The 27,540-nt window shown below is 40.9% G+C and overlaps 1 protein-coding gene across 2 annotated transcripts in view; it reads left to right on the top strand.

The window, feature by feature from the left end:
* CEP170B (centrosomal protein 170B) overlaps window positions 1–27,540 on the top strand; it is a 129,806-nt gene that overhangs the window by 95,037 nt on the left and 7,229 nt on the right. Inside the window, exons 11-15 of one of the 2 annotated variants that reach the window (XM_042479440.1) lie at window positions 2,664–2,793; window positions 8,343–10,109; window positions 15,402–15,648; window positions 21,152–21,311; window positions 24,334–24,357. In XM_042479440.1, the coding sequence (XP_042335374.1) occupies window positions 2,664–2,793; window positions 8,343–10,109; window positions 15,402–15,648; window positions 21,152–21,311; window positions 24,334–24,357 (2,328 nt within the window). The remainder of the gene's footprint in view (window positions 1–2,663; window positions 2,794–8,342; window positions 10,110–15,401; window positions 15,649–21,151; window positions 21,312–24,333; window positions 24,358–27,540) is intronic. The other variant, XM_042479451.1, reaches the window with a different exon arrangement.

The raw sequence follows: 27,540 nt of genomic DNA, 5'->3' as shown, positions 1-27,540 counted from the left end.
GGCTGTCGTACGTTGGCTACATAATGAGAAGGCATGATCACTAGAAAAGACAATAATGCTAGGAATGGTAGAGGGTAGAAGAAGGAGAGAAGGACCGCATGCCAGATGGATGGACTTAATTGAGGGGGGTTATAGGCATGGGTCTGCAGGACCTAAGCAGAGCAGTGGAAGATAGGGGGTCTTGGAGATGTCACATCCACAGGGTTGTAATGAGCTGGGATTGACTCAAGGGCAGCTAACAAAAACAGCAGATGGAGGTAGTGACTGAGTAGTTTTCAGAGATCAAGGAGCATGACTCTAATGCCCTTCATGATTCACTCATTCTTCCTCCTGGCTTACAAAAGGAGAATAAATTATGTAAAACCAATTAATATATTTGCATAACTTACTTTGGTGGTAGAATTCCCTCCCTCTACTTTTCTGGTCTAGATAGAGCAGAGTGTACACAGACCTGCCTTACATTTGTTTCAGTGTGTAAATTTAAAAGAATTTAAAGTTGCAAACCTGTACTTATTTACATAGGAGTAAGTGTATGAAACCAATTGATGCTTGATTCTGAACATATAGAGGATTCCACTGCCCATATTTTTTGGCTGAGCCTTAAAAAGTTAGCTTTTGAAGTACAGCTGTCAGCATCCCTCATCACATTGAGATTCTGGAAGTCAAAGAAGGAAGGAAAGGGGAAAAAAGATGTTTCCAAGTCCTGGTTTTTGGTAGATATTTAGAACTCAGTCCAGCAAAGTTAAATATTCTGTAATCCCATTTGATTTCAATTTACAAAATCTTAAATAGATGGACACATGCTGAATTTTTTCACTAAAACCAGTGGAGATTGAGATGCTTTACAAGATTAGTCAGAACAAAATAGCAATACCAAAACAATACCAAATAGTACCAAAAAAGCATTAAACAGCCAATCCACTTAAAACATTAATTTGAAGTGATTAAGAATACATGTTTTTGTGTTTATAAATGTATATTTTGTAAGAATATTTGTTCAGAATTATGAATTTGGGGGCTGGTATTTGTTTTGAAATTGGTGATTAATGTGGGAATGGATCAGAACAGACTAATGACTGATTGACAGAGCAGAAAATGAACTGATCTGTCATCTCATCCCTACTTACCTAAGAGACAGAGATCCTCCCAAATTGTTTAGGATTGCAATCCTCTATTCATTTGTATAAGACAAATCCTATTGAACTTAATAGGACTTCAGCATTAAAAATTTCACTGTTAGCCTGCAGTTCTGTACATATGTGTAAAAAACAGTGCAGTCTCATGTACCTCTTGTACATCCCACTGAATTCTATGGGGCTGTCTTTCAAGAAAGTTTGTACAGGTTTGCAATTCAAGAGTCCAGTTCTGTTTCACATATGCACTAGCTGGAGGAAGTTCTGCCATAAATATAGTCAGCTCTTCCTTTCTTTGGGCTTGCTATCCACATGTTGGAGCATCTGCAGATGGTCCTGACTCTCTTTTCTCAATGGTGGCACATGCATGCGCCATGCCAACATGGTCGTGTGCATGTTCTGCTGCAGTTGAGGATAATGGGACTTACGGTCCCACAGAATTTGCCACCTGCCAGGGAGGTCTAGAGTGGAACCCCAACGGATACAAAGGCTGGACTGTATCTTTAGCATGGAACAAAATGGCACCTACATAAATATTAATACACAAGAAAAAATAGAATATCACTGCTGCTGCCACTACAATCAACTCTCCTTATCTCTCCAACATAGCAACTTTTTTTAAAAAAAAACCCATCTTTTTTCTTGTTTAAAATAATCTTAAATAAATCCTCAAAAGAGACCAGATCCTTTCTGATCTTGAAAGCTTAGAAGGGTTAACCCTGCTTAGTATTTCGATGGGAGACTGTCAACAAATGCAAGTTGCTGTAGGCTATATTTCAGAGGAAGGAATTGGCAAAACCACCTCTGAGTATTCCTTGCCTAAGAAAAGCCTATGAAATTCATGGGGTTGCCATACATTGACAAGGGACTTGAAGGCACGTACACACACTATTCCCTATGTATGTTAATACAACATGCACAACATATACCAGTGGCTCATGTTCTTATGAACACCAATTAAAACTGTTTTAACCTTTTATTTCTTATTTTTAACTTGTTAGATTGTTTAATTTTTAAAATTACTTTCATAGATTTAATTTGTTTTAACTCACTTAAATTTATTTTACTTGTATGCTCTCCTTTGATTTTGTAATATGGGGTGGGATATAAATATATTTATTTTAAAAAATAAACAAATAGTGTAAAAAGCCCACAGGACTGGGGCATCCTTGATTGACTCTATCCATTTATAATGTGATGTTCCCCTTTTCCTACGACCTTCTACTTTATCAAGCAGCCTTGTTTGTCATGTTTTCTCATGATATGTTCAAAGTATGATAGTCTCATTTTAGTAATCTTGGCTTCTAGGGAGAGTTCAGGCTTGATTTGCTCTAGGACCTATTCATCTATCCTTTTTTTTTTTTTTTTTGGCAGTCTCCAGCATTATATTTCAAATGAATTGATACTCTTCCTATCAGTTACATAGTTGCTACCAAAAGCCAAATGATAGAATTATATATTTTATATTATGATGCAGGTGTGATGATAATATGATTTTAATCCTGTGTCTTTCCTCCGATGCCTTTGTAGTTACCTTCTTCCTCTCCGGGAGGACAAAAATGGGTATCAAGATGGGCAAGCCTTGCAGATACTTATACAGACTCAGGATCTTCTCCTAGTGTTGGAGATGCCCACCAGCAGCCCTCTCAGGCTGGAACAGGTAACTATAGCATTCTCCCATTACCGAAGGACTTTTCTTGAAAAATGATTTAAAGTAACCCTATTTCTGTATTCAGTGTTCCAGATTTATAATGATTTATTCCCAAGAGAGAGCCACTTTGGTGTAATAGTTTGAGTGCTGGATATCATAATGGAGTTTGAATCCCCCACTCAGCCAAGAAAGCCCATTGGGTGACCATGGGCAAGCCACAATCTCTTAGCCTCAGAGGAAGGCAAAGGCAAGACTCCTCTAAATAAATCTTGCCAAGAAAATCATGCAGGTTTGCCTTAGAGTCGCCATAAGTTCGAAATAACTTGAAGGCACTCAACAGCAACAATTCCTAAGAGAGATGGTTACTTTTCTAGAAAGTATTCCTTGTGCAGCAAACTAAAATATAGCTTTTTCCAAACATGTTTTTGAAAATCAACATAATTATTCAGGCCAAGCGATTCACATATACTGCTTTATCACACTAGTGGGCAAACAGAATTTAAACAAGAGTTAAACTAGAGAAAACCAGGAAATGCCTGAAGTTTATCACATCACGTTTCCTGGTTTTATCTAGTCTAACTCTTTTTTAAATCCCCTTTGCCCACTAGTGTGATAAAGCAGATAGATGTCAATCACATATCAAAGGCAAAAAAATCAGCCTGTCTAAATCAGTGTAAATTGGCTATACGATCATCAGATTGTACACTTGGGGATGTATCCTGGTTAGACCTATAACATCTTATAGCAGGTAGATTAAATTGCCAGCATAACTTCAATATGTTAGTAAAGGCAAGGTGTGGTCTGAGATGCCTCTAGCCCACTGGACTGTTTTTGCAGCATCAACTGAAGGCCTAAATCCTCTAAAGGCACCCGATCTCCACTAATCTTGGAAGTGAAGCAGGATCAGCTCTGCTTTGTCCTTGGGTAGGAGATGGCCAACAAATACCAGGGCTGTAGGCTATATTTCAGAGGAAGGAACTGGCAAAACCATCTCTGAGTATTTCTTTCCTGAGAAAACTATGAAATTCATGGTGTCACCTTAAGCTGACAAACACCTTTAAGTCACATAAACACAAACACACAACCCCTCCAGAGCTGGTGTGCAAAGGAATTTTGTAGCACCTTTGTTACAAACTGAGAGAAATAAATTGGTAACATAAGCTTTCATAGACTTAAACCTAATTTATCAGAATCATGGAGTGAAGTGCTGAGGAAAATATCTTTATAGCTATGAATGAGCAGGTTGTATGTGTGAATAGCAATAGACGTTTAAAACTTGTGGGTATCATGACAAGTTCAATTTTAATGATAGTTGATAATCATTGAATGACAAAGGCAGGAGGAAAGATGTTGCCTAAAGTCAAGGACAGTAGGAACAATTTGAATGCTGGAGGGAGTTAGTGAAATGTAGTGTAATCTTAGGTGGAAACCAGAAAGGAGCTATTAGAATAAGAATACTTTCTTACCTGCCTCTCCCCAAGGCTCGAGGTAAGGTACAACATAAATTAAAATACATAAAACCATTTAAACACATTAAGTTAAAACACATACGCAGGGCACGTTAAAATCATCCAACAGAAAACTGAAAATATACCAATTTAGAATTCATTATCCTATTCTGGGTAGGCTTGCCAGAAGAAATAGATCTTCATCATGCTCATCCCAGCAAAAAACCATTCATGGGAAAGTCCCATGAATGATTTGTTGCTGGAGCAATCCTGGATCTTCACTGGACAAGTCCTGGATGAGTTCAGCACAATTGAGTGATTAAGCCGGGAGTATGTCTTTTACTCCTGACCTTTCTTCATCTGAAAATCTCCATATTTCTTCATGGAGTTTTTCCTAGAATCTAGAATTATAGCGTTGGAAGAGACCACGTGGATCATCCAGTCCAAACCCCTGTCAAGCAGGAACACGAACCAAAGCATCCCCAATAGATGGCCATCTAGCCTCTGTTTAAAAACCACAGTCGGTGACAGTTCTGGCCAGTTGGATTAAATGTCCCACAGAGGACCTGAGTGTATGGGTTGGATTGTACTGGAGGAGGTGGTCCTGTAGGTCACTTTGACTCACCATATAGGGCTTTAAAGGTAATAAACAACACTTTGTACATTGCTGGAAACTAACTGACAGCCAGTAGAGTGATCACTATATTGGTGTGATATTCTTGCTCGCTCCAGATGTACCAGTGATCAATATGGCTGCCATATTGAAGTTTCTGAACTTGGTACAAATGTAGCTCAAATGGAGAAGTCCAGCACTGAGGTTACCAGTGTGTGATAAACTGGGTAAGAAAGCCCTCATGAGACTGAGGTGTTTACTAGTGTTTAATATAATAGTGTGCCAGGAAGCCATTGTCTCTGTTCAGGTCCACTGTCAATGGATGGAGTTGTACATAATTACAGAAAAGATACATAGTGCGTCCTTGGTATAGCGGGGGATCCGTTCTGGACCCCCCCCCGCGTATACCAAAATCCGCATATGCTCAAGTCCTGTTGTCCCCAATGGCGCGCCGCCATTGGGGACAACTTCCTCCCTCCCTCTCCTCCCCCCAACTCTTCCTTCCTCCCTCCCTCCTTACCTTTTTGTCGCCGGTGCCACGTCGCTGCTGCCGCCGCCTCAGCCGGAGCCAGGGGGAGGGCGGGTGGGGGTTTTGGAGGCCAAGAAGCCTCCAGCCTGCCACCCGGCCCTTCTGTGATGGCGGCGGCAGCAGCGGAGCACCAGCGCCAGAGGCCTCTTTGGCCCCCACTCCGCTGCCGCCGCTGCCACCGCCGCCACTGCCAGCACCTCTGTGCAAGGGCCGGTTGGTGGGCTGGAGGCCTCTTGGCCTCCAGTGCGCCACTCGGCCCCTGCATCGAGGTGCAGGCGCCGGCGGCGGAGAGGGGGCCGAAGAGGCCCCAGGCGCTCAGCCTCCTCCTCCTCCTCTCCGCGGCGCCGCCACCTCTGCCAGGAGAAAGGCTGGGTGCTGCTCCTGGAGGCCTCCAGGAGCAGCACCCGGCCTCTCCCCCGGCAGCGATGGCAGCGGAGAGGGGGTCTCTGGCGCTGGTCCTCCAACGCCAGAGGCCTCCCCTCTGCAGCTACAGCCAGGGGAAAGGCCGGGCGCTACTCCTGGAGGCCTCCAGGAGCAGCGCCTGGCCTTTCCTTCGTCAGCCGTGGCGACGGAGAGGAGGCCTCTGGAGCTGGTCCTCCAGCGCCAGAGGCCTCCCCTCCGCGGCTACAGCCTTCAAACCCCCCACCCGGCCCTCCCCCCGGCTCCGGCTGAGGCGGTGGCGGCGGCGGCAGCAGCGACGCGGCACCGGCAACAAAAAGGTAAGGAGGGAGGGAGGGAGGGAGGGAGGGAAAGAGTTGGGGGGAGGAGAGGGGACAACTTCCGGATTTGCCATGCGCATATGCTGAAATCCGTGCATGGCAAATCCGCGTATAAGGAGGACCGACTGTATTGTTTCCCTGTCAGCCTCAAAAGACTGACAATTCAGTTTTAAAATAAGTGAAAGGGATGCTCTGCATTTTTGAACATCCAAAAATGTCCCCTTTCCCCCCAAAACCAGAAGGGATAGAAAACCAGCACTGCTCCCGAGCCATCTCAATTGCTCACCTTTGAGCTAACATCTATAAAACTCTTACAATCAAAATCTACAGGAACTACATACAATTTTAAAATAAATATGGTGAAATAGTCTTAAAGAAAGTATAGAATCAAAGTATTGAAAGTATGAGATGGCTTTAAAAAAAATTAAGTGCAGCACAGTAGATAATAGAAAATGTTAGAAGCACACACTGTTAGTTCTTAACTCCAGTTATGTTAAGCTGTATTTCAAGAGCAAAGCTTGGAAACATTACTTTTTTGGATTACAGCTCCCAGAATCTTCACTATCTGAATGGGTTGTGGCCATGGGGACTAGGGGATTCTGGCACTGCAGATGAAAAAATAATGTTCCCAAGGCCTATATATCAGTTTACCTAGTGTAATGCAATAATGGGCTTATTTTTCTGTCTCTGACTGACCACATGAAGCTCTACTGCATAACAGTTGATTAACTCTTCTGTTCATAGCTGCTGAAAAGGTAATAACTTCAAAAATTTAAACAAAAATAATTTTAAAAAAAGATTTGTGGTACAACCAACTGCAAACATTGTCCTGGCAGAACCTAACAATTAGGAGCAAGGAAAATAAGCTCAGCTGTATTTCCCAGAAGCCATCTTCTCTATAAGCAAGAACTGTGAATGGACTTGTAAGAGAAGAAGAGTGTCTGGCTTTCTTTCTTTCTTTCATTATTAATCATCCCATTTCATATGTTCTTCTGTGTTCCTCTTTCCCTGACTTCTAGGGAATGAGCCAACAATGGAAACTGGAAATGATTATAGAAAGAAAAGTTTGTGCAAAGTTGGGAACAGCTGATAAGATATATAAGCAATGAATATGGAGACATAATGAGTTGTGGTTTTAAAGAGTGACTGATTAGGCTCATATAAGAAGCATCTGTATATGTTATTATAAGTACAGTGGAACCTCGCCATACGCGGGGGATCCGTTCTGGATCCCACCGCGTATGGCGATTTCCGCCTATGCTCGAGCCCCATTATAAACAATGGGGCTCGTGCACGGCGGTGCGGAGGTGCGCGGGGCGCAACGGGCACACACGGGGCGCAACGGGCGCCCATTCAACTGAATGGGACGCGCCACCCCTTCCGCCCTGCGCGCGCCCCACGGCTTGAGCGCGTACGCTCAAAGCCGCGTAAAAAAAGTCCGCGTATGAGGAGGCCCCACTGTAGTAGTATTCAATATTTAAAGATATTAATCGTGATTTAAGTGAGGATCTTTGTTTTTGCTTTTTTTATAATTAAATATTAAGGTGACATTAGGTAAGAAGCATGAAGAGAATGCTGAAGGATTTTGTTGGACGAAGGAAGTCTCTTTTTCTAATTTTCAATTCTATAATTCCTATTTTCTTTCTTTTTTTCTCTCTCTCTGTTCATCTTACCCATTTAATCTTTTTTGTCATTGACTGTCCTTTATCTCTCTCTCTTTTTTACGTTTATTGCTTTTTTCTTTTTCTTTTTCTTCCTTATTTTTCTTTGTTCTTTTTTCATATTAGCATATTTTCTATACTGGATAAATCGGTAATAATTTTATGTTTATATTAGGTTTGTATGGTCAATCTTTGTCTCACTTGTATTTAATTTTAAAAAGTAAATAAATAAATAAATAAAGAAAGAAAGAAAGAAAGAAAGAAAGAAGTGTTCCTTCTTTCTAGATAGGATTCTCATCTCTTTTGTCCCATCCCTTACCCTTAGGCAGGGAGCTGTCAGAGATCAGACAGGCAAGGAGAACTTGGAATGTCTGATTTTTCAACCACATCCCCCAGCTAACATGTTCAAAGAAGTAACCTTTTCAGGCTTTGCAAGGAGGGCTATGCTGCTTTTCCTGTGAGAAGTATAACTTGTACCATGGTTCTTAAGACTTACATGAGTATGTATCATGCTACGTTGTGGCAAACGCTTAATATTTACACTTCTTGCTTTATTGAATTTGATCAATGTCTTTTAATCATTCTTAGAGAAAGACTCCAGTTTTAGAGCGGGAGACTCTGAGAACTCCATCGCAGCGCGGGCGAGACGTCTTCTTCCTCAGCTCCCTCCTGGTGACAAATCTGAAAGCCCAACCCCAACCATTTTAATTTGTCAAGAGCCTTATACAGAAGCATCGCCAAGGAATGCTGGTAATGACCAAGGGGTAGAAATGTGCGTAGATCCTACCAGTCGACTGTTAATTCAGGAAGATTTGGATCCCGATAGCCTTAGTGATGCAAGCAAATCTGATGATGGCTTTGGCCTAGAAAAAGGCAGGAAAGGCAAAGATGGCACCAAAATTTCAGAACAGGCAAGGGCTGAAAATGCAAAAACCAAAAATCATCAGCACACAGTGCCAAGGCTTTCAGGACTGAGAGCATCAAGTGATCCACTATCGACATGTTTCTATATTGGCGATGAGGAAGAGGAGGTAGGGGTTCCTTCAAAGCTTCCTTCCAGCATCTCTCCTTCTCGGGTGGACAAAGAGGAGGTTCCTTTCAAAGTTGGAAAGCCGTCCGTGAAAGCAGGGGTTAGCAATACGTACATTAGCTCAAATGGTAAAATGGTGATTTCATTACACCAGGGTCTTCCTCTTCCAGAGCAGGAAGTTGCAGCTACAAAAGAAATATCATCTTTTGTTCGGCAGGAAAGCTTTACCAAAGAGAAATCAAGCAGCAGTGTTCCTCAGAACAGGTTACCGCATATCTCAAGCCACCCTCTACTTAAAGACCTTGATGTTGCACGTGCAAATCGTATGGATTATAACCAGGACACCCACCTTCTCCTTAAAGACACTGAAACTGCTCTGGCTGCATTGGAAGCCAAAATCCTCTGCCAGACTCACCAGCTTGATGCTCCTGAAAATACTTTGGGCCAGTTAGAAGATTCATTGTCTGGAGAATCAGATGTGGACACAGCCAGTACCGTCAGCTTGGTGAGCGGCAAAAACCTGCCAAGCCAACCTCCAAAGCGTAAGCCTGTGACCAGTTTGCAGAAAGAGAAGTCTTCTGCACCATCTGTTCAAGACCAGAGTGCTCAACCGAGTGCACGTGAAAGGCTGTCAGAGAAACGGAAAACTGTGCCCCCTGAGACGGGAAACAAAGGTGAAAATGCGAAACGCTTCCAAGTAAAACGCAGCACAGGAATGGGTGGGTCTCTAGATTATACAGATGATGAACGGAGTGGGAGTCTCCCCTATTCACCAGCAAGTGAAATAGCTTCCTCTGACCAAGAGCAAACCATCTCGAGGCCTATCTCCAGAAAGAAGCCTTTCTCACAGTCCACCAAGGAAGAGAATAGCAAAGTAACGCCAACAGTACAAAAGATTCAACAAGTCCTCACTAGGTCAAATAGTTTATCTACTCCAAGACCCACAAGGGCCTCAAAACTTCGCCGTGCTCGATTAGGAGATACCTCAGATAATGAGAGTGCTGATACAGAGAAAGCAGCATCTCACCACGAGGGACTAGGAGTGTCATCCAAGCAACCCGTGGAGACCAAGAAATTGTCAAGGCTGGACATCCTTGCCATGCCAAGGAAACGGGCAGGGTCTTTCACTGTACCAAGTGACTCTGAAAGTGCTCCACCAAGACCAGCGTTCTCTGGGCGCAGTGCAGAGTCGTATTATTCCACCCGAAAGCCACCTGTTTCAGAAGCCAGAAATGCAGCTAGGAAAACGGCAGCAGCAGTAGCTGCTTCAAAGCAGCCTTTTAGCAGGACGCGTTCCAGCAGTGTTAAGTACTCTTCTTCTTCCAGTGAGTAGCTGTGTGTGTCTTACTTTAAATGGTTTATAATTAGGATTTTTTTAAAAATTAACCATTTAAAAAGTTAAGCTAAGTGAGGAAATAATTGGAAATAAATTCATAGGCCACTTATGGATTTTATATTAAATTCTAATTGTGTACAACCCAAAAGTTATTCCCTTTTCCCTGGCTTTGTATTTCATGGAGAGTTAGTTGCTTTTACAATATAGCTTCCACTTTCGGAAACATTGATAGCCATCCACTGTCCCCAGTATATTGAAATTTCCTCTATACTTGTTAGCTTGCTTAGTTATTTGGTGGGCTTGTGATGGAGAGATAAAATGCTTCACTTGATTTGATCCAGTAAGGGGAATTATCAGATCTCCTCAGTGCTCTTCTTTCAAATTGCTTTGTGACTTCTGAATATTCAATGGCTTCTTACTGCCAAGTCAACAGTGATGAAGGAGGACCTTCTTCAGGCAGCCAAAAGGGAAAACATGCTAAATGTCAGCAACTTTATGCTCCCACGACACCTCATTTCTTTGTGGAAAGAGGCACGTGGAGAATGCACAACTCATTATTGTTATTTTATTATTTTATTTATTTATAGCTTGCCTTCTTCCTGGTATAGGGACTCAAGGCGGCTTGTTTTAATTTGTTTTAACAGATAAATTGTGGAGGTTTTGCCACCAGTGTAGCTGCAAATTTTTCAGTAGAAGTGGGGACTCAAATACAAGTAGCACAGGGGTTATATGCAGCATGTCCACCATGTGTTACCTACCCCAATCTAGGGGAAAACGTCATGCGACATTGTATTATAGGAACTAACTAATTCCTGTGCATTTAACCATCACTTTTGAAGTGTTATTTTTTCATTACAACTCCCATACCCTTGGTCGGGGGATTTTGGGAGTCAGTTCAAAAGTAAAACAACACCCCCCCCCCCCCCCCACACACACAAGCTGGCACCAACTGAAATGGATAGTGTGGGAAGTTGCTGTGCTCTGATGGACCTCTAGAGGGAGAGCTTGTACAGTTCCTTATAACTGATCAGTCACTGCCTTTTGCTTTAGAAGGTTTAATATGTTAAATATCTGAAAAGATATCATGTAAAAGATGAAGTGAGTTTTTTTTCCTGCTGCTCCAGAGACTAGAACACACATTGATGGATTCAAATTACAAGAAAAAAAGATTCTACCTATACATTAAGAGCAACTTCTTGAATGTAACAGCTCTTCAGCAGTGGAATGGATTGCCTTGGAGAGTAATTAATTCTCCATCTGTGTGTGTCACCTGTCGAGTTATGACAACCCTGTACATTTCATAGAGTTTTCTTAGGCAACAAATACTCATAGGTGGTTTTGCCAGTTCTTCCTCTGAAGTATATCCTACAGCACCAGGTTTTGTTTGTGTTCTTCCAAGTACTAAGCAGGGCTGACACTGCTTAGCATCCAAGATTAGAGAAGATCTGTTGCTTTTAGGGTATTTAGGCCATCTTTAGATGTCTTTAAATAGAAGATGGATGACCATGTTTTGAAAATTATTTAGTTGTGCATACCTGCACAGCAGGCCATTTCACTAGAAGCCCTGGCAGTTACTTCTAACTCTGTGATTGCGTGATTGTATGATTCTGTGAATCTAGAGCCTGCAAAATGATTGCTATAGTGGCTGAACCAAAATGTCCACTTTAGGAGCCATAGTACAAAGAAGTACTGTATATACTTGTCTATAAGTTGAGAAATTTATGCCCAAAAATTGATCCCAAAATCCCAGGTCGACTTATTTATAGGTCAGTATGTTAATGTGATAGCAGCTCTTTCACATTTCCCCTGCAGTCAGCAAAGCAGTTTATTTCTTTCTTGAGCCAAGCAGAAAGAGTCCTGGGTGATTGCTTTTAAACAGAGTCCCTCTCTCACCCACTGTCTGGGGAGTGAACAATGAAAGGAAAGCTGAAACGATGAAGCAAAAAGCATCAATGAGAGTCCCTCTTGCCACATACACACACTGAAGGAACCTCCAAGTTTTACCCTCGACCTATCCACGGGTCATGGCAAAATCCATAATTTTAGCCCCAAAACCTGCCCTCGACATATACATGAGGCCACCTTATGGTTGAGTATAAACGGTAATTTTCTCAGTCTCAGTACTTGACAGCCAAATGATTTAAAATGTCTCAAGGGCATTAAAATTAATGACACTGTATAATAACAATATGATGAGAATAGTAGAGCATATTATGAACAGTGCATCCCTCTGCTGATTGAATTATCATGCATTTTGTAATGGAACCCTTTGAATAGGACAATGCTTCTGAGTTGTTTTTCCTGAGATTCTCCACCCTAAACATGCCTACTCGCCATTTGAAATGAATTGGTTTTGTCTTCTGTTGCTTTGTGGCAACAACTAATGGGTATTGGTGGAGAATTTACTTGGGAATCTTTACTAAACAGTGTATTGTTAACGTTACTAACATCACTAATTCTTTGGTAGAGGTTTTGGACCTTGTGGTTAATCTACCCAGACCATGCTTTGTGGGATAGATAGTGTCTTCCCTCTCAGCCTCTACTAATGATGCATACAATCCTGTCTTTGCTTTTGTGGAAAGTTTAAAGTTTACATATAGCCCTGTTCCTTTCAAGGGTATCTGATAGGACCTGGTATGGAATTGTTATATTGTAATCAAATACAACAGCATTGGTGCTGAAGCTGAGAAAGCGGGGCCATTCACACTACGTAATTATAGTGCTATTTTTCCACTTTAACTGCTATGGTAACATCCCATGGAATCCTGGGATTGGCAGTTCAGAATAATGTAGACTGATCAGCCAAAGAGTTCTAGTCCCTCACCAGACTAAAAATCCCAGGATTCTATAGGATGGAACCAAGGGAGTTAAAGTAGAGTAATAGTGCTATGATTGTGTAGTGTGAATGGGCCCAGAATGTTTTGTAGTCTGCAAAAAGAATGTTCCAGGGAAGCAAAACAACTTATTTCTGCCCTTGACTAGCTGTAACCACCAGGGCCGTGTAGTTTAGGGCAGGGGTAGGCAACCTTTTTGAGCCGGGGGCCGGGTTGCTGTCCCTCAGACAACTGGGGGGCCGAAGCCAAAAAATAAATAATTAAATGATTTTTTTTTAAAATTAAATATATAAATAAACCAGGACAAATATAGGACAAAATGTTCAAATGGAAGACACTTTTTTTAAAAAATGGAGGACACGCGAAAAAATTTGCTGATTTTTTAAAAAAATGTTAATATAAATGCATGTTTCTGAGGCTTCTATAGACAATTGCCCCCCAAAGGCCCCAGCGGCAATCGGCGGCAGGACCAGGCTGGGGCCGGACCCAAGGCCTTGCCGGGCCGCATCCGGCCCGCAGGCCGCAGGTTGCCTACCCCTGGTTTAGGGCATAAGAGGTGTAATGCCTGTACAGCAAAATGTACCATGCAAACACTGCAGGGCAGTGCAAGATGCCATGGACATAATTCTGGTGAACTGTCACCTGGATATAATCTGAGTTTCTGCCAAAATGGGGCTACAATTTTGGTTGACATTTTCTTTCTCACTTAAAAAGCTTGTTTACACAGTTCCTTATCCTGAGATAATTGAACCTTCCCCATCACTTGTTAAATATCTTAAACAGTAGATTAAATAAGGAAGGAGAGTCCCGAGATAATGACGGGGCTCCCAACTTATCTTGAAATAAATAACCAGATAATGAAGACTTAACATTGCTGTCACCAAGGTATTTGAAGCATGGAGTTGTTCAGAGGGAGAGGGAGAGAGAGCCAACTGAGCACCTGCTCCCGGTTACAATCCTGGTAAAGCTTCTTGTCACATTATCCTCCAGTCTATTTAAAATGCTTGGAGTTCTTCTGAATGTGTAAACAACCACCTTTTTCTGCTCTCCTGCTCCTGAGGCACTTACCTATATTTGGAACTGAATCTGCCTGAATGGAAAACTTGCTGAGGACACCTGGAAGTCTAACCTGCTCTTTTGTTTCTCCTGGGGCCTTCCGTGCATGGTTGACATTTGGGACCACACCACCATGTTAGAAAATTCCTACAAATGGGAGATGCTTTCATTCATTCTATGGGGATGAATGGAAAGAGATAGCCAGGAAATAACATGAGATTCATACAGAACACCCTCTTTATATGTGGTAAATAGTCAAGTTAGGGTAAGAAAGGACAGAAGTGGATAGGCATTTTGCCATATGTTTCATCTCATCTCTGCACTTGATCTAAAACAATAAATAAATCAATAATAAAATTCTCCTTAGTACAGTAGTACAGTGGGATAGATTAGTTCATAAAATGACGACCAAAAGGCAACAATGGGAGCTGTCTTGCCCTGTTCATAGTTTGCTTGTTGGTATCGTCCTATCCTTACTTTTGAGTTAACTATGTGAAGGGTTAATGAATGGTTTAGGAAAAGGATCACAAGCACCACACTGGGGATGTGGCATGTGTGGTCCTCTGACTATGCTGTCTAGGGCTGATGGGGAGATTAGCAATAAAAATGTGCAAAAAGTTATAATCTTAGGATTCCTTTTACAAGATTTGTAGCTAGAAATAACATAACAAACATGGAAAGGAAAGACAGCCATCCAGGAACGCTGATTGCACTCGTTAAATAATTCAAGGGCTGTCCTAGAGAGGAAGGAGAGCCATAGGAAAGGCCTTCTCTCACATTCCCACAAAATGTGAAGGTGGCAAAACAGCCTTTCCTGTAGATCTCAGGTTCTGGGCAGCCTCACATGATAAGATAGGGTCTATCAGATAGCCTAGAGGTGAGCTGTGTAGTAGGGCCTTATAGGTCACAACCAGCACTTTGAATTGTGCCTGGAAACAGACTGGTAGCCAGTGGAGCTGTTGGAGCAGGGGAATTGTGTGATCCCTTTAACCATATAAGTTCCTCCACACACTTGGAAGCTCAAAGGACACAGCAAGATGTGCAAATGACATAATCTTGCTTATTGTAGGGCACATGCATGGCAGGGAACTCTTTGTCAAGCAGCAGTAAAAATTCTATCACTTTTCAAGTGCAGATGTGTGATAAAATATATGGCGAAAGGAACACCTGTATCCACCCACAGTTAAAACAAGAAATGTTTAAATTTTTGTCCATCCAAAATTCTTGCTCCTTGGTCTTATGCACAGAAGTTTTCTAGCCCCGTCTCTCCTTCTTGGGCTGTTTTGTATTAACGTTTGACTTCTTCCTTTTAAGAAGCTGGTTTGAAAGTCTTTCCTTTGCTTTTCTTCTTCTTCCTCACCTGCCATCTGAAACCAATTCATTTTTATAAGCTTCGAGGCGGCGACAGCAGGGCTCAGATTATACTTCCACTTCCGAGGAGGAGTACGGATCAAACCAGAGCTCTCCTAAACACAAACGCTCCCATACTTCAACAGCCACCCAGACGCCCAGAGCCAGAGCCACTGGGCTGAATAAGCAGAAGCACAGCAACAGCAGAGAAACGGAGGATGAAGATTTTGATGAACACGATCCCTACAACTTTATGGCGCAGACAGCAGAGATTGCGGAAATAGCCAGGTGAGATGGGAGTTTTGAGCAATGGACCAAGCCATGGTTAAGGGGCAGGTGTGGTGAAACTAGGGATAAAGGATTCAGTTGTGTGCCATTAAAAGAGCCAGTATGGTGGAACTTTTACTCTGGGAGATGCTCTCTGAGGGAAAAGAAGAGGCAGGAAAAGATGAAACAATGGGTCAGAAAAAAAAAGAGAGAGAAGGCTTTCCTGGGTACTGTGGGTAAGATTCCTGAAGCAAAAGTAAAGAGGGAGCAGGAAGACAGGATGATCCATGGACCCTTTTTGGGGTATTGGGTGTTGATCCAGGAAGCACCCAGTACACTTGACCTAATAAATAACAGAGTAATACTTGGCAACGTAATTCAAAGATTTGACTCAGTACAAGGCAGTATCATTTCCTAATACACATTTAAGGTTATTTTAAATTTACTGCGATCATGCTGAGTTCCCTAGAGCACTGTAATAACACATAACAGCAGCAACAACAACAATAATAACACGACCAAGAAACAATTATTATAGATTTCCTTTAAAAATAATATATAGTGGGCCCTTGGTATCCACTGGATCTTGGTTCCAGGGCCCCTTAGTGGATTCCAAAATCCATTTATGCCAGTCCCATTAAATACAGTGGCATAATAAAATGGTGTCCCTTATATAAAATGGCAAACTCAAGCTTTGGTTTTGGAAATTTATATATTTTTTGAATATTTTCAAGCCTTGGATACTTGAAAATGTAGATAAAGAATCCATGGGTATAGCAGAAATATCAGAAATATTTCTAGTTTATACAGTGCGCCCGTGCCATACGCGGGCGTGCCATACGCGGACTTGAGCGTACGCGCTCAAGCCACGGCGCGTCCCATTCAATTGAATGGGCACGTGCGGCTGCGCCACCGCACCGCCGCGCACAAGCCCCATTGTTTCCAATGGGGCTCGAGCATAGGCGGAATTCGCCTTACGCGGCGGGATCCGGAACAATTGTAGTTGTATAGCAAGAGGCTATGCTGATAACAAAAGTGCTGCTGGTAGGGTCTCCCATTTCAGACAAGCTTTTCCTGAAGAATCAGACGAAATGTGTCATGGCTACTGGGCAGCAGTACTAGTGGGTGGTGACACTGTCAGGGGATCTCTCAGAGACACTGGCAGTGGCACTGTAGCTAATGCTTCATTAAAATTGCACAGAAGGAGGCATAGAAAACACCTTTTGAATGTTGTTTACCATGAAAATCCTATGATGAGACAGTCCAAAATGAGAACATGAAACTCCCAGGTCAGATACCACTCATTGAACTACTGGATTAGAGCAGAGGACAACTACAAGTAGCAATGTGGCTAATGAGGCAACTAGACTCAAGCCAAAAGATCATTGAGCTGTTGACACAGTCTCAGGTGAAAGGGAAGTCCAAAGCCTCATAACAGATATCATAGGAACGTGGAATGTGAGAAGCATGAACCAGAGGAAACTAGGCATAGTGAAACAAGAAATGAAAAAATATATAAACATTGCATTACTTGGCCTGAGTGAACCAACGTGGACAGGAATGGGACTATCTGAGTCAGAGTTTACATAGTTTTTATGGATTTAAGGTGTTAATATTGGTTTAATGTAAATCAATAGGTTACAAGACAAAGCTTGTTGATTTTTTAAAATTCAAGAAGATTATTAAGGTTGATTTATATGGGTTTTGGTGGCTTGGTCACCTAAAAGGGGTATGGATATGACAGTGGAGTATATTAAGAAATAGTTAAGGAAATCTAAAAAAGAAAAATAATAATTTAAAAGGAATGAGAAATTTATATTAAAAATAAAGGGGAAAATAAACATCTGTGGATGGTTGGGAGATATACAAGTACAAGGTGTTGGGTTATTACCTTTAAAGCCCTAAATGGCTTGGGTCCAAGCTATCTCAGAGACTGCCTCTTCCCATACAATCCTCCCCGTGCTCTCCAGTCCTCTGGGAGGAACTTGTTGCAGCCTCAAAAATCGAGGCTTGTGGCGACCTCCCGGAGGGCTTTTTCTGCTGTCGCCCCCTGGCTTTGGAACGACCTGCCGGACAAGATCCGTCAATTAACATCTTTGGACAGCTTCAAAAAGGCTGTCAAGACGGATCTTTTCAGGCAGGCCTTCCCAGACTAAAATATTCCGGCCTCAGGATCTCAGGATCTCCCCCCCTCCTCGGTAATGTCGCCAAAGCCCCCTTTTCTTTTCTTTAGAATTGAAGTTGTAGTGGTTTATCGGTTGGTATTATTTTGTTTAATTTATTGTTGTTTTAACTAGTTATTGTGGTTTTAATTTAGATATGCAGTTTAATAACTTTTTAAGGGGGGAGGGAAATATATTGTTTTTATGCTGTATGTTATTTTAATGTTGTAAACCGCCCAGATTGGTTCGCCACAGGGCGGTATATAAATAAATTATTATTATTATTATTATTATTATTATTATTATTATTATTATTATTATATAGCTGATGCTATGGCAGACTGATGTTAAATTGGAAATTGAGAGGGTTAATTTGATGAGTTTAATAGAGGTATTTACTGTGCATCTGAGAGGCAAGGTGATATAGTTCTGCTTAACTTGTTGTTGTGTGCCTTCAAGTCGTTGCTGACTTATGGTGTCACTATCACAGGGTTTTCTGGGACTGAGACTGTGACCCACTCAAGGTCACCGAGTGGGTTCCCATGACCAAGCAGGGAAATGAACTCTGATCTCCAGAATCCTAGTCCAGCACCCAAACCACTATACCACACTGGCTTTTAACTTAGAGGAGAAGTAATGGTAATAATTGAAAAGTGTTTAAAGGCTGGCAGCTTTTTAGGAATTTTAAGTATTAACACAGAGCTTGATGTTCTGTAGATACTTGCAGCTTAAGAAGCCAATTCCTACCTAGAGTTGTGTCCATTGTTCATCGATTTCTCACATTCCCACTGCTCTGCGTTTTGAAAAAGACTTTTCCATTTAAAGAATGGAGCATGCAAAAAGGCTGAAGTTGTTTTGCATCCCACCATGTGCAGTCAAAGGGGAGGGGGGGATAGCAGTACTGTTTCCTAAAATAAATCATTGTTATCACAAGTACTTAAGGGAGTGCACATGCTAAAGCTGGATGCTTTCCTGGAATTCTCCTGGCATCAGGGTGCCAAGTGCTCTGTTGAATTTTGTGGGATGGCTGCCCCGTAATTGCAGTCTTAGTCTTCCACCTCTGCTGCCGTAGTTTCTGAATCAAAAGGGAAACACAGTCCAGAATAGCAAGCGAGACTTCAAAGAGAAAAAGAAATCCTCCCCCTGTTTATGTTGGCCTTAATCACATAATTGAAGCATTCGGAAAAAGTGATTCAGTCCTAGACAAACCTAGTCACTCAATTAGTCATGCAGTTCCTAAATACTGGTTCAGTCGTGTGTATGTGACTTTTCGTTTCCAAGGAAACAGCTGAAATATATTTCGGTTACTTTTTGTGCAGAACCCTGGTCGCCGCATAAAAAGTAGGGCTTCAACTGGAATCACTAAATACAGGTTGAAAGAAAGAAATTGGCAGCATGAGCTTTCATAGACTTCAGTCTACTTCCTCAGATGCATTATTAGAAGTAGTCTGAAGTCTACAAAAGCTCATGTTCCCAATTTCTTTCTTTCAGTTAGTCTCACAAGATCTCTCTACGTACTGATTCAGCACACTACAAGGCTATGTCTTTGAGTAAATACAGGATGAGTCTCCCTTATCTGAAATGCTTGCGACCAGAAAAAGTGTGCTGGATTTCAGAGTTTTTTGGATTTTGGAACATTTGCATATACATAATGAGACACCGGCATCCATGTGTAAACATCAGATTAAAATAAAGAAGTAAAAATAAAAATGAAAGTTAAAGCAATAAACAAACAAACAAACAACATGAAATTCTTTTATGTTTCACACATACATAATTTTCTGCATGAAACAAAGTTTGTGTGCATTGAACCATCAGAAAGCAAAGATGTCACTATCTCAGCCACCCATGTAGATAATTTTGGATTTTGAAATGTTTTGGATTTTGGAATTCCAGATAAAAGAGATTCAACCTGTAGTATGTTACTCAACTAAAGGTGGGTTGATTAACTGTTTATGTCCCTAGGGAGAAAAAGTATAGATTTAGGGCTGTGCAGACTGGCCATTAAGGCTGGCCTGGGGGAAGAGTCGGGGCATGGCGTCCATATGACACACACCCTGACTCCGTCCCCATTGTGGCGTAATTCCGCATGCCACACCATATTGATTTACAAATTGTAAACTGCTTAGGGAATGCCAGTTCACTGATAAATGGTATAGAAATGTAAATGCTTTTTCTATTGCTGTTGCTATATTCTGTCTTGGTGCTTGAGTTTCACTTTGCAAGAGTGGGAGTAACGGTTTTAGTCAGCAAGGGCCAGTCTGCATCACTGAAGCAGAAAATTAAGGATGTATATATTTAATCTTAAAAACTATGTGACTGTACTATATCAAAGTAAATCAGGATTTTTTTAAAAAAGCAAACAATAAAGGCACCTTCTAATAATGAATGTTAGTTCATTTTAATCAGGTTGAAGGGCAAGCTAATTTAAAATCTGTCAATCAGGGAACCATATTGAAAAATGCAAATGTATTGACATATAATTTATTAGTTGTTTAAAAACAAATTATGATAATCTGTGAAAAATCATTCCATCTGTTGACAGTCCTCATTAAAAAAAGATTCATGTTTTGGCAAGCCTAAACCCACAGAAGTGGACTGTGGATAGAATCAGAGCTAAGGTCTCCTTATCTCCCACTTTAAGAAGGTGGAGTCATAACTCACAGAATCCAGCATCCTAGGTTCAATCTGGGCTATGTTCCAAAAGAATTGGTCGTAGTAGGATTGGGTCAGACAGGTCCCTGACAACTTGGTAAGCCATTATCAGAGCACAGTATATCATACTAGTTAGATGTGAAGCAGAAATGCTAATATTTGACCATTCTATCCTGGCAAGTGAGGACTAAGAATTTCCACAATTTTCACCCTGATACAGAGAAAATAAATATTTTTGCACATTTCTCACTGGTATTCACACACTCCAAATTGTTCCAGGAAATTATTCTGTGCAGACGTGTATGTGGTTTTTTGCCTAAAAATTGTGTACACAAAAAAAACCTCCACAATTTCCACACAACCAAGAATATCTATGAAAAAAAGAAAGCAATTGTGCACAATTTAAGTATAGCACAATAGTAATCTTGTGCAGAAAACAGTAAACTGGAATAATAAAATTACGTGGCTATTTTTTGTGCTCATGAAAGATTGTAGTTGTGTAGTATTGCAGGAGTTTTTTTGTAGTACAAGATTGCTGCTGGGTTGGAGAACGTTGGGTAAGAGTGCAATGAAAGAGTACACAGTCTTCTTCCAATTATTTTCCCCACTATGTCCATGTTATAGATAAGATTGATTAATGGATTGTGCTCCCATGGTATGCAACCAAATATTCATTACCCCACAAGTTAACTCATGCCATTTTCCAGGTTAAGCCAGACCTTGGTGAAGGATGTAGCAATTCTTGCTCGAGAGATTCACGATGTTGCTGGAGATGGAGATTCCCAGAGTTCATCAGGAACGGGACCAAGCACTTCCCAGAGTTCTGTGCCTAACACCCCTGCTTCTACTATATCAGCAAGGGAAGAGGTAAGATGACAGCTTAAGGTGGATACAAACAAAATGGAGAAGCAAAAAGAAGTTTTCTTGGCTCTCACACGCTCAGACTACTCCACTCTTACTTAAGCCTTGTGGATTTAGAATTTCTACCTACCTTCTCCTTAACTATTATTTCTGTTCTGTAGGGAGAAACTACAGCCTCTCTCTTATGCCATCCCAATTCAGTGAAGTCAATTTTAGGTGCTCCTCTTTGTTTCTTGGCTAATTTTTAGGTTGACAGGGAAATAAGAGAAGAAGTAGTTCGTGTGTGTGTATCTTTTTAAATTATTGTAAGCCGTTTTAAATCTAGTTTGGGAGAAAGGCAGAATACAAATCCCATAAATAAATAATAAAAAATAAATTTGTTACTGAAAACTGTTGTGCTGCACTGAGTTTTCCCCATAACATTGTTAATGAAACTCATGACATGAACATGACATTGATACATTTTGCATTTCATCAATTTTTCCATTAGCAACTAATAATGTGAAGCAGGAGCAGAGAATGTGTTGAATGAGATATGATGCTAGACAGAGGTTTGTAGTTGACAGTATTAATCTCATGCTTAGATCTCCCTCTTGCCTGCTAGCATTAGCAATAGCATTTATATTTCTATGCCACTTATCGGTGAACTCAGCACTCTCTAAGTGGTTTACGATCTGTAAACCAATTGCCCCCAACAAGATGGGTACTCATTTTACCGACCTTCAAAAGGATGGAAGGCTGAGTCAACCTTGGAGCCCCTGGGATTGAACTCAAAACCTTGTGGCTGCAGTACTGACATTTAACCAATGCTCCACCAGGGCTCTGCTAATCTCAGTTTCTGAAGTGTGTCACTAGATATCATCACATCACATATTTCTCAACTTCTGTTCCATGTGACTACAGATTAGTTGATGTTGGGTTGGGATGAGGTGGGGAAAATGTACAAAATGGTGGAATCACTTCTGGTTCCATCCTAGATTACGTATTCAGTTTCTTCCTTAAAGTGTCGTCTATCAAATTCTGAGGGTAGATAGTGGAGATTTGGTTTAATCTGGTCCAGTTCTCTTCCCACTGAGATTCAATTTTTAGTCTAGAGATTATAATTTAAAATTTAGCACAATCTCCCACCCTTCATCATTCTGTAACTGGATAGAATAGCCTTTCTACATTAATTTCAGATTTTCTTCTCCATCTTATTTCATTGTGCAGATTAGATTTGCAACTATTTTTCCTACAATTAAGATTGCATGAACGCCATCTTCCTCCCAGATGGACCATGGCTTAATGATGGTTCTTCTTCTGACTAACATTCATATAGCACTATTAAAATGCACACAAACTTTATGTCTATAAGATGTGAAGAATACTTATTAGTATTGATATCCTTGATAGAAAAGAAGTGAATCAGCTCTCTAGACATCCTAATGAGAAAAAGGTGACCAGCTGTGAGATTCTTCACACTTTAAGACATTCATAGGCATAACTGTGTTACATATCTAGGGGTAGTTGTGTTGGCCATACAACAAAGTAGAATAACATCCCAAATCCGCAAAACAGCTATACCTTTATGGGACCAACCAAAATTTACACAATACATGATACAGTTGTTCTTAGTTAAGATTCCTCATACAGTTATTCTTAGTTAAGATGATATGGAAGGATATCCATTAGCCAGAGGCCACTCCTCCTCCTTGGCTATGTGTGCTCTGGGAGACAGAGAGTCATAAAGTTCAGGAAATACAATTTAAGCTTTATTTATTGGCCCAATAAAGGTATCACTGTTTTGTTGGTTTTGGATGTTATTGTACATAGCTGTGTTAGTCTGGATCAATGTACAAAGGGATCTTGCAAAACTTTTGACCCCAACTGAGAGAAATAATTTGATAGCATAAGGTTTCATAGACTTAAGTATTCTTCATCAGATGCAAGATCCCTTTGCATTTTGGGACTTCGTTGGGGAAAATTTGATTGCACAATATGTTCTGGGCCAGAAGACTTCTTTTGTGCAAAATACATTGATTTGGGCACATTTTTTTGGTATTAAAAACACATGCAGGAGAATGGAATGCAGTTTTTCTGTGCAGGAAATGTATTTGTGTTGTGTAAATTTTATGCTGGTTGTGCAGTTTCATGCAATTTGCTAATACATAGATTTTTGCACAGAAACACTATGTGTAGTTTCACTGCATAAAAACCACATGTATATTCTGCACAAAACCTGAGACTTTGGTGCAGAAAACAAAATATATGCACAGAAAGCCATATGTATTTTTGTGCAGATGAATTTTCCCCAACATGGTATCAAAGTATGGTTAGTGCAAAAAAAAAATTGCAGAGAAACTTATATATTCTCATGGAGTGGGGAGAATATTTCTGAAATCATATGTTTTTGCACGTGACAATGGAATATGCAAAGATTTACATCCCTAACCAAACAAACGGTCTCTACACCAGTGTTCTTACACTCTAAAATTCAACATGAGAGAACACCAAAGGAAAAGGAGGTAGAGTAAAGAAGGAAACAATACACACACCTTTGCACATTCGTATTACAATTTTTTTTAAAAAAAAAATTACATCCCTTGGATTATATTACTTTTCACTAAAATCTCTTTGCCTCCTTTGGCCCTGCATTTCTGGAATTAGAATAAAGTCTTCTTCCTTAACTGTTATATGGTTTACAAGAGTGGTATCATAAAAGTGTACAAATCCATCTCCAAACCCCCAAAGGCAAGACCATGAAACAAGTCTATTAAAAATGCCTACTCTCTGGACCTTTACCCAACCTGGACATCCCAGTATTAGAAGTGGTTTTGTGCCCCCTTCCCTTTAAATATTTTTGCTGCTTCCTCCCACCCCCATGGATTCACTAGGTTTTCCCTTGCCCAGTATTGTTGACTGGGATGGGGTGGGAGTGGGTCTTATGATATAGTTTTCCAGCAGACAATAGAGAACATTAGGATTAAATTACATACTTGCAGGTCTTGTTTGGAGCTTCCAAATAATGATTTTTCCTCTTATCTCTCAGTTTCACATGGACCTTTTATTGCCTGTAAGTAAAATATTAATAGACTTGCACCCCCTTCAATGACACAGATTAGAATAGAGATACAGACTTCTTTGTGTGTGTGTGTGTATGTGTGTGGTGTTTTGTACATATGCAAGTCCCCCACCCTAAAATCTGGATGAACTACCTAACCTCTAGATGAAACTAAAATCTTTTAACACCCACTATAAACTACCTAATTTGATTATATTTAGATAGAAAAGGGATTCCTGATTTCTGGCAAAGCTATAAGAGGATAATAGGTGTTAAAAGGGCACAGTAGAAAGACCTATTAAAATGCAATCACCTTTCATTAAACAATAGAATAAAAAGCACAATGTTTTAAAACATTAGTGGGCAAATTGCAGCTCTGAAAACCATTTTGTTTTCTTCCACCTGTCCCTCAAAGCTTCTCAACCTCTCCATTTTTTTTAAAAAAAAATCTGGTATTATTTCCAGACAGTTTTTGTCCTAAAATCATGCTGAAAGCCCTCCCACACAAAGGCATGAAACATGAAAAAATACCCCATCCCACTCATAGAAACACCCCTGAATCTTGAACTCCCTTCACATGCCTCTGTTTTTGTCCGCAGTACTTCTCAAAATGGCCACAGGAAGAGACGTGCCTTCACATCCGATTGCCATTTTGAAAAGATCTGCAGAGGAAAATAAAGGTATTTCGGTTTGCTGGGAGGGAGAGTGTGGTCCATGGAAGGCAATTGGCTCTAGCTATCATGCAATTGCTCACCCCTTTTTAAAGGCGCTTGTAGTAAGGCTGTGGATAAAGTTTGGCTGCTTCTGGCATATGGAGAGTTATTGTCCAAAACAGTAACTTTTCTAAGCTCTGAACTTGAAATGGAAACCCCAGCCCTCCAACATGTCTTTGAGAGCTCACAGTTGCATCCTCTGTATTGTCAGAGGCAAAAGATTGTTGTGGAGGAATGAGTAGCCCGAGACAGTCTAGGTTTGAGCATTGGAGATCTCCTCCCTACAGACTTAGTTATTGCCAGGATTTTACAAGCTAAGCCCCACCATCCAGGTGGCATCTGACAGTGTGCTGTCAAAGGATTCTTACGTTCAGAGTATACTACCCAGTGCTATTACACAATTAGAACAATTTGTTACCTCTTTAACTGATAGTATTTAGGATTATTTGCTAGAAGGTTGTTCGGTCCTGTCAGTAGAGCACTAAAATGCTTTGTCAGAGAATTATAAGTCTTCAGAGAACTCTCACCAAACTCCAAAATCCAAGATTTCCTAAGACAGAGCCATGACAGTTAAAGGGTTATCACAGCTATGTAATACAGAGATGGTCTTAGACTTCGCGGTGTTTTTCAGTGGCACTTGGTTGGTCTGGTTTCCTAATGCAGGGCATCCTCTCTGCACACCCTTGCTAGCCTTAATTAATTAATTAATTCTGACTTTAAATAGAATCAAAATTATGCACCAGTTTTAAACCGTATTCTCACTGAGAAAAGCCAGTTTATTTTGCATAATCCTCTTTCTCTTTGACACAGTTACGTACCAGAAGGATACTTTATCATATATGTTCCAAGTTCCTTGATTAGCAAATATTGGATTGCCACAGTGAATAATATCATAAACGTGAGGGGCCATAGCTCGCTGGTAAAGCCATAACTTTTCATGCATAGTATGTCCATTCTGGGTTCAGTCCCCAATATTTCTAGTTAAAAGGATTTTATGCACCAGGACTAGGAAAACACTAACTACTTGAGAGAACTACTGGAAGTCAGAGGAGATAGCTATGGGCAAAATAGACCCAGCTCAATATGAGAGATCTTTGTACTTTGTATGATAGGTTGCAGCTTTCTGTGACAGCATTGCTGCTATTTTGATTTGATTTTTGCCTTCTTTATGACACTATCCTGTACCTTGCACTTTGGCTTCTTCTCCCTGAATATGTCTGTGCAGATTTTCCTAATCTTATGATCAACACTGATCTCGTTCTCTCTCTTTCTGTTTTTTTTTCTTTCCCTTCCTGTTTTCAGATTGCTCATTCATCTTTGCGGGCAGCAATTTCATCTCAGGTGCATTTTCCATCCCACTACTTTCAAGCATTTCACTGTGTTTTCTTTACTGTGTTGATTGGTTCTAAGCTAAGAATGTAATTCTTTTTTTAAAAAATGCTCTGGATCTTCATGATATCAGTATTCTCTGCTTTGTCACCTTTCCTTTTTCATTTCTGGTTTTTTTTTTTTTAATTTCATTTTTCTGTGCTTTAGAATTATATGCACACATCTCATCCTGTCATACTATACTTATTCAAAACCAAGTTCAAAAGACTGATGGCTAGGAAAGGATTTTGTTAGGAAAGGATTTTGTTAGGGACTAATGTTTTCCCCTTAACTCCAGCATCCATTTCCTTGACCAATGCTCCTGACGTTTGACATAATGTTGATGTGGAATGTATGCATTTCAAGCTCAGTGCACATATGACAAATATAGATCTATTGCTAGGGTTTTCCAGACTGCGTTGTTAAATGGGGGTGGGGTGGGGCAGAGGACAGAGCTCTACCTGCTCACACCACCCTCAAAAACAGTGTTCCCATCAGCTTTTTCCATGGATGCTTGAATATTCAGGAGATGTTCTAAATGGGAAACCTCCATGCATACAGTGAGGACTGGGCCCATATTTTGCATAGTCTGCCCGCCTCAACCATGGACTTTGCCAACCACGGATTTATCTGTGGATTGCTCCATCCCATTCACCCCAACGGCAGTGTTTGCATGCAGTTGTGGGGCTGCAGGCCCGCACTCACAGTGTGCCACCATTAACACCGATGGAACTTGAGATCCCATTTTTTTGGCATCTACGGGGGTTTCTGTGTCCGGAACGGAACCCCTCAGGATACGAAGGGCTTATGGTGAGAATAGGAAAAGCAGGCACCAGCCAACCTCATTAGACCTACCCTCAGTCATTTGGTACACAGCAAAATGGTCTCATACTAAATGCCAAATGTTATTGTGGGGGGGCAGAGAGATGTCTTGTCAGTTGAGAAATTTCATAATGCAATAGTTCAAGGTTTTCCTTCATTTTGGTAACATGAATTCCTAACTTTTCTGATATACAGGCTAAGTCTCCCTTATCCAGAATCCCAAAATCTGAATACTAAAAAATCCAAGACTTTTTTCATAGGTAGTTGAGCTAATGACACCTTTGCTTTCTGA

This window comes from Sceloporus undulatus, chromosome 1, assembly GCF_019175285.1.
Source record: "Sceloporus undulatus isolate JIND9_A2432 ecotype Alabama chromosome 1, SceUnd_v1.1, whole genome shotgun sequence".
NCBI lineage: Eukaryota > Metazoa > Chordata > Lepidosauria > Squamata > Phrynosomatidae > Sceloporus > Sceloporus undulatus.
This window is presented reverse-complemented; position numbering and strand designations above follow the sequence as displayed.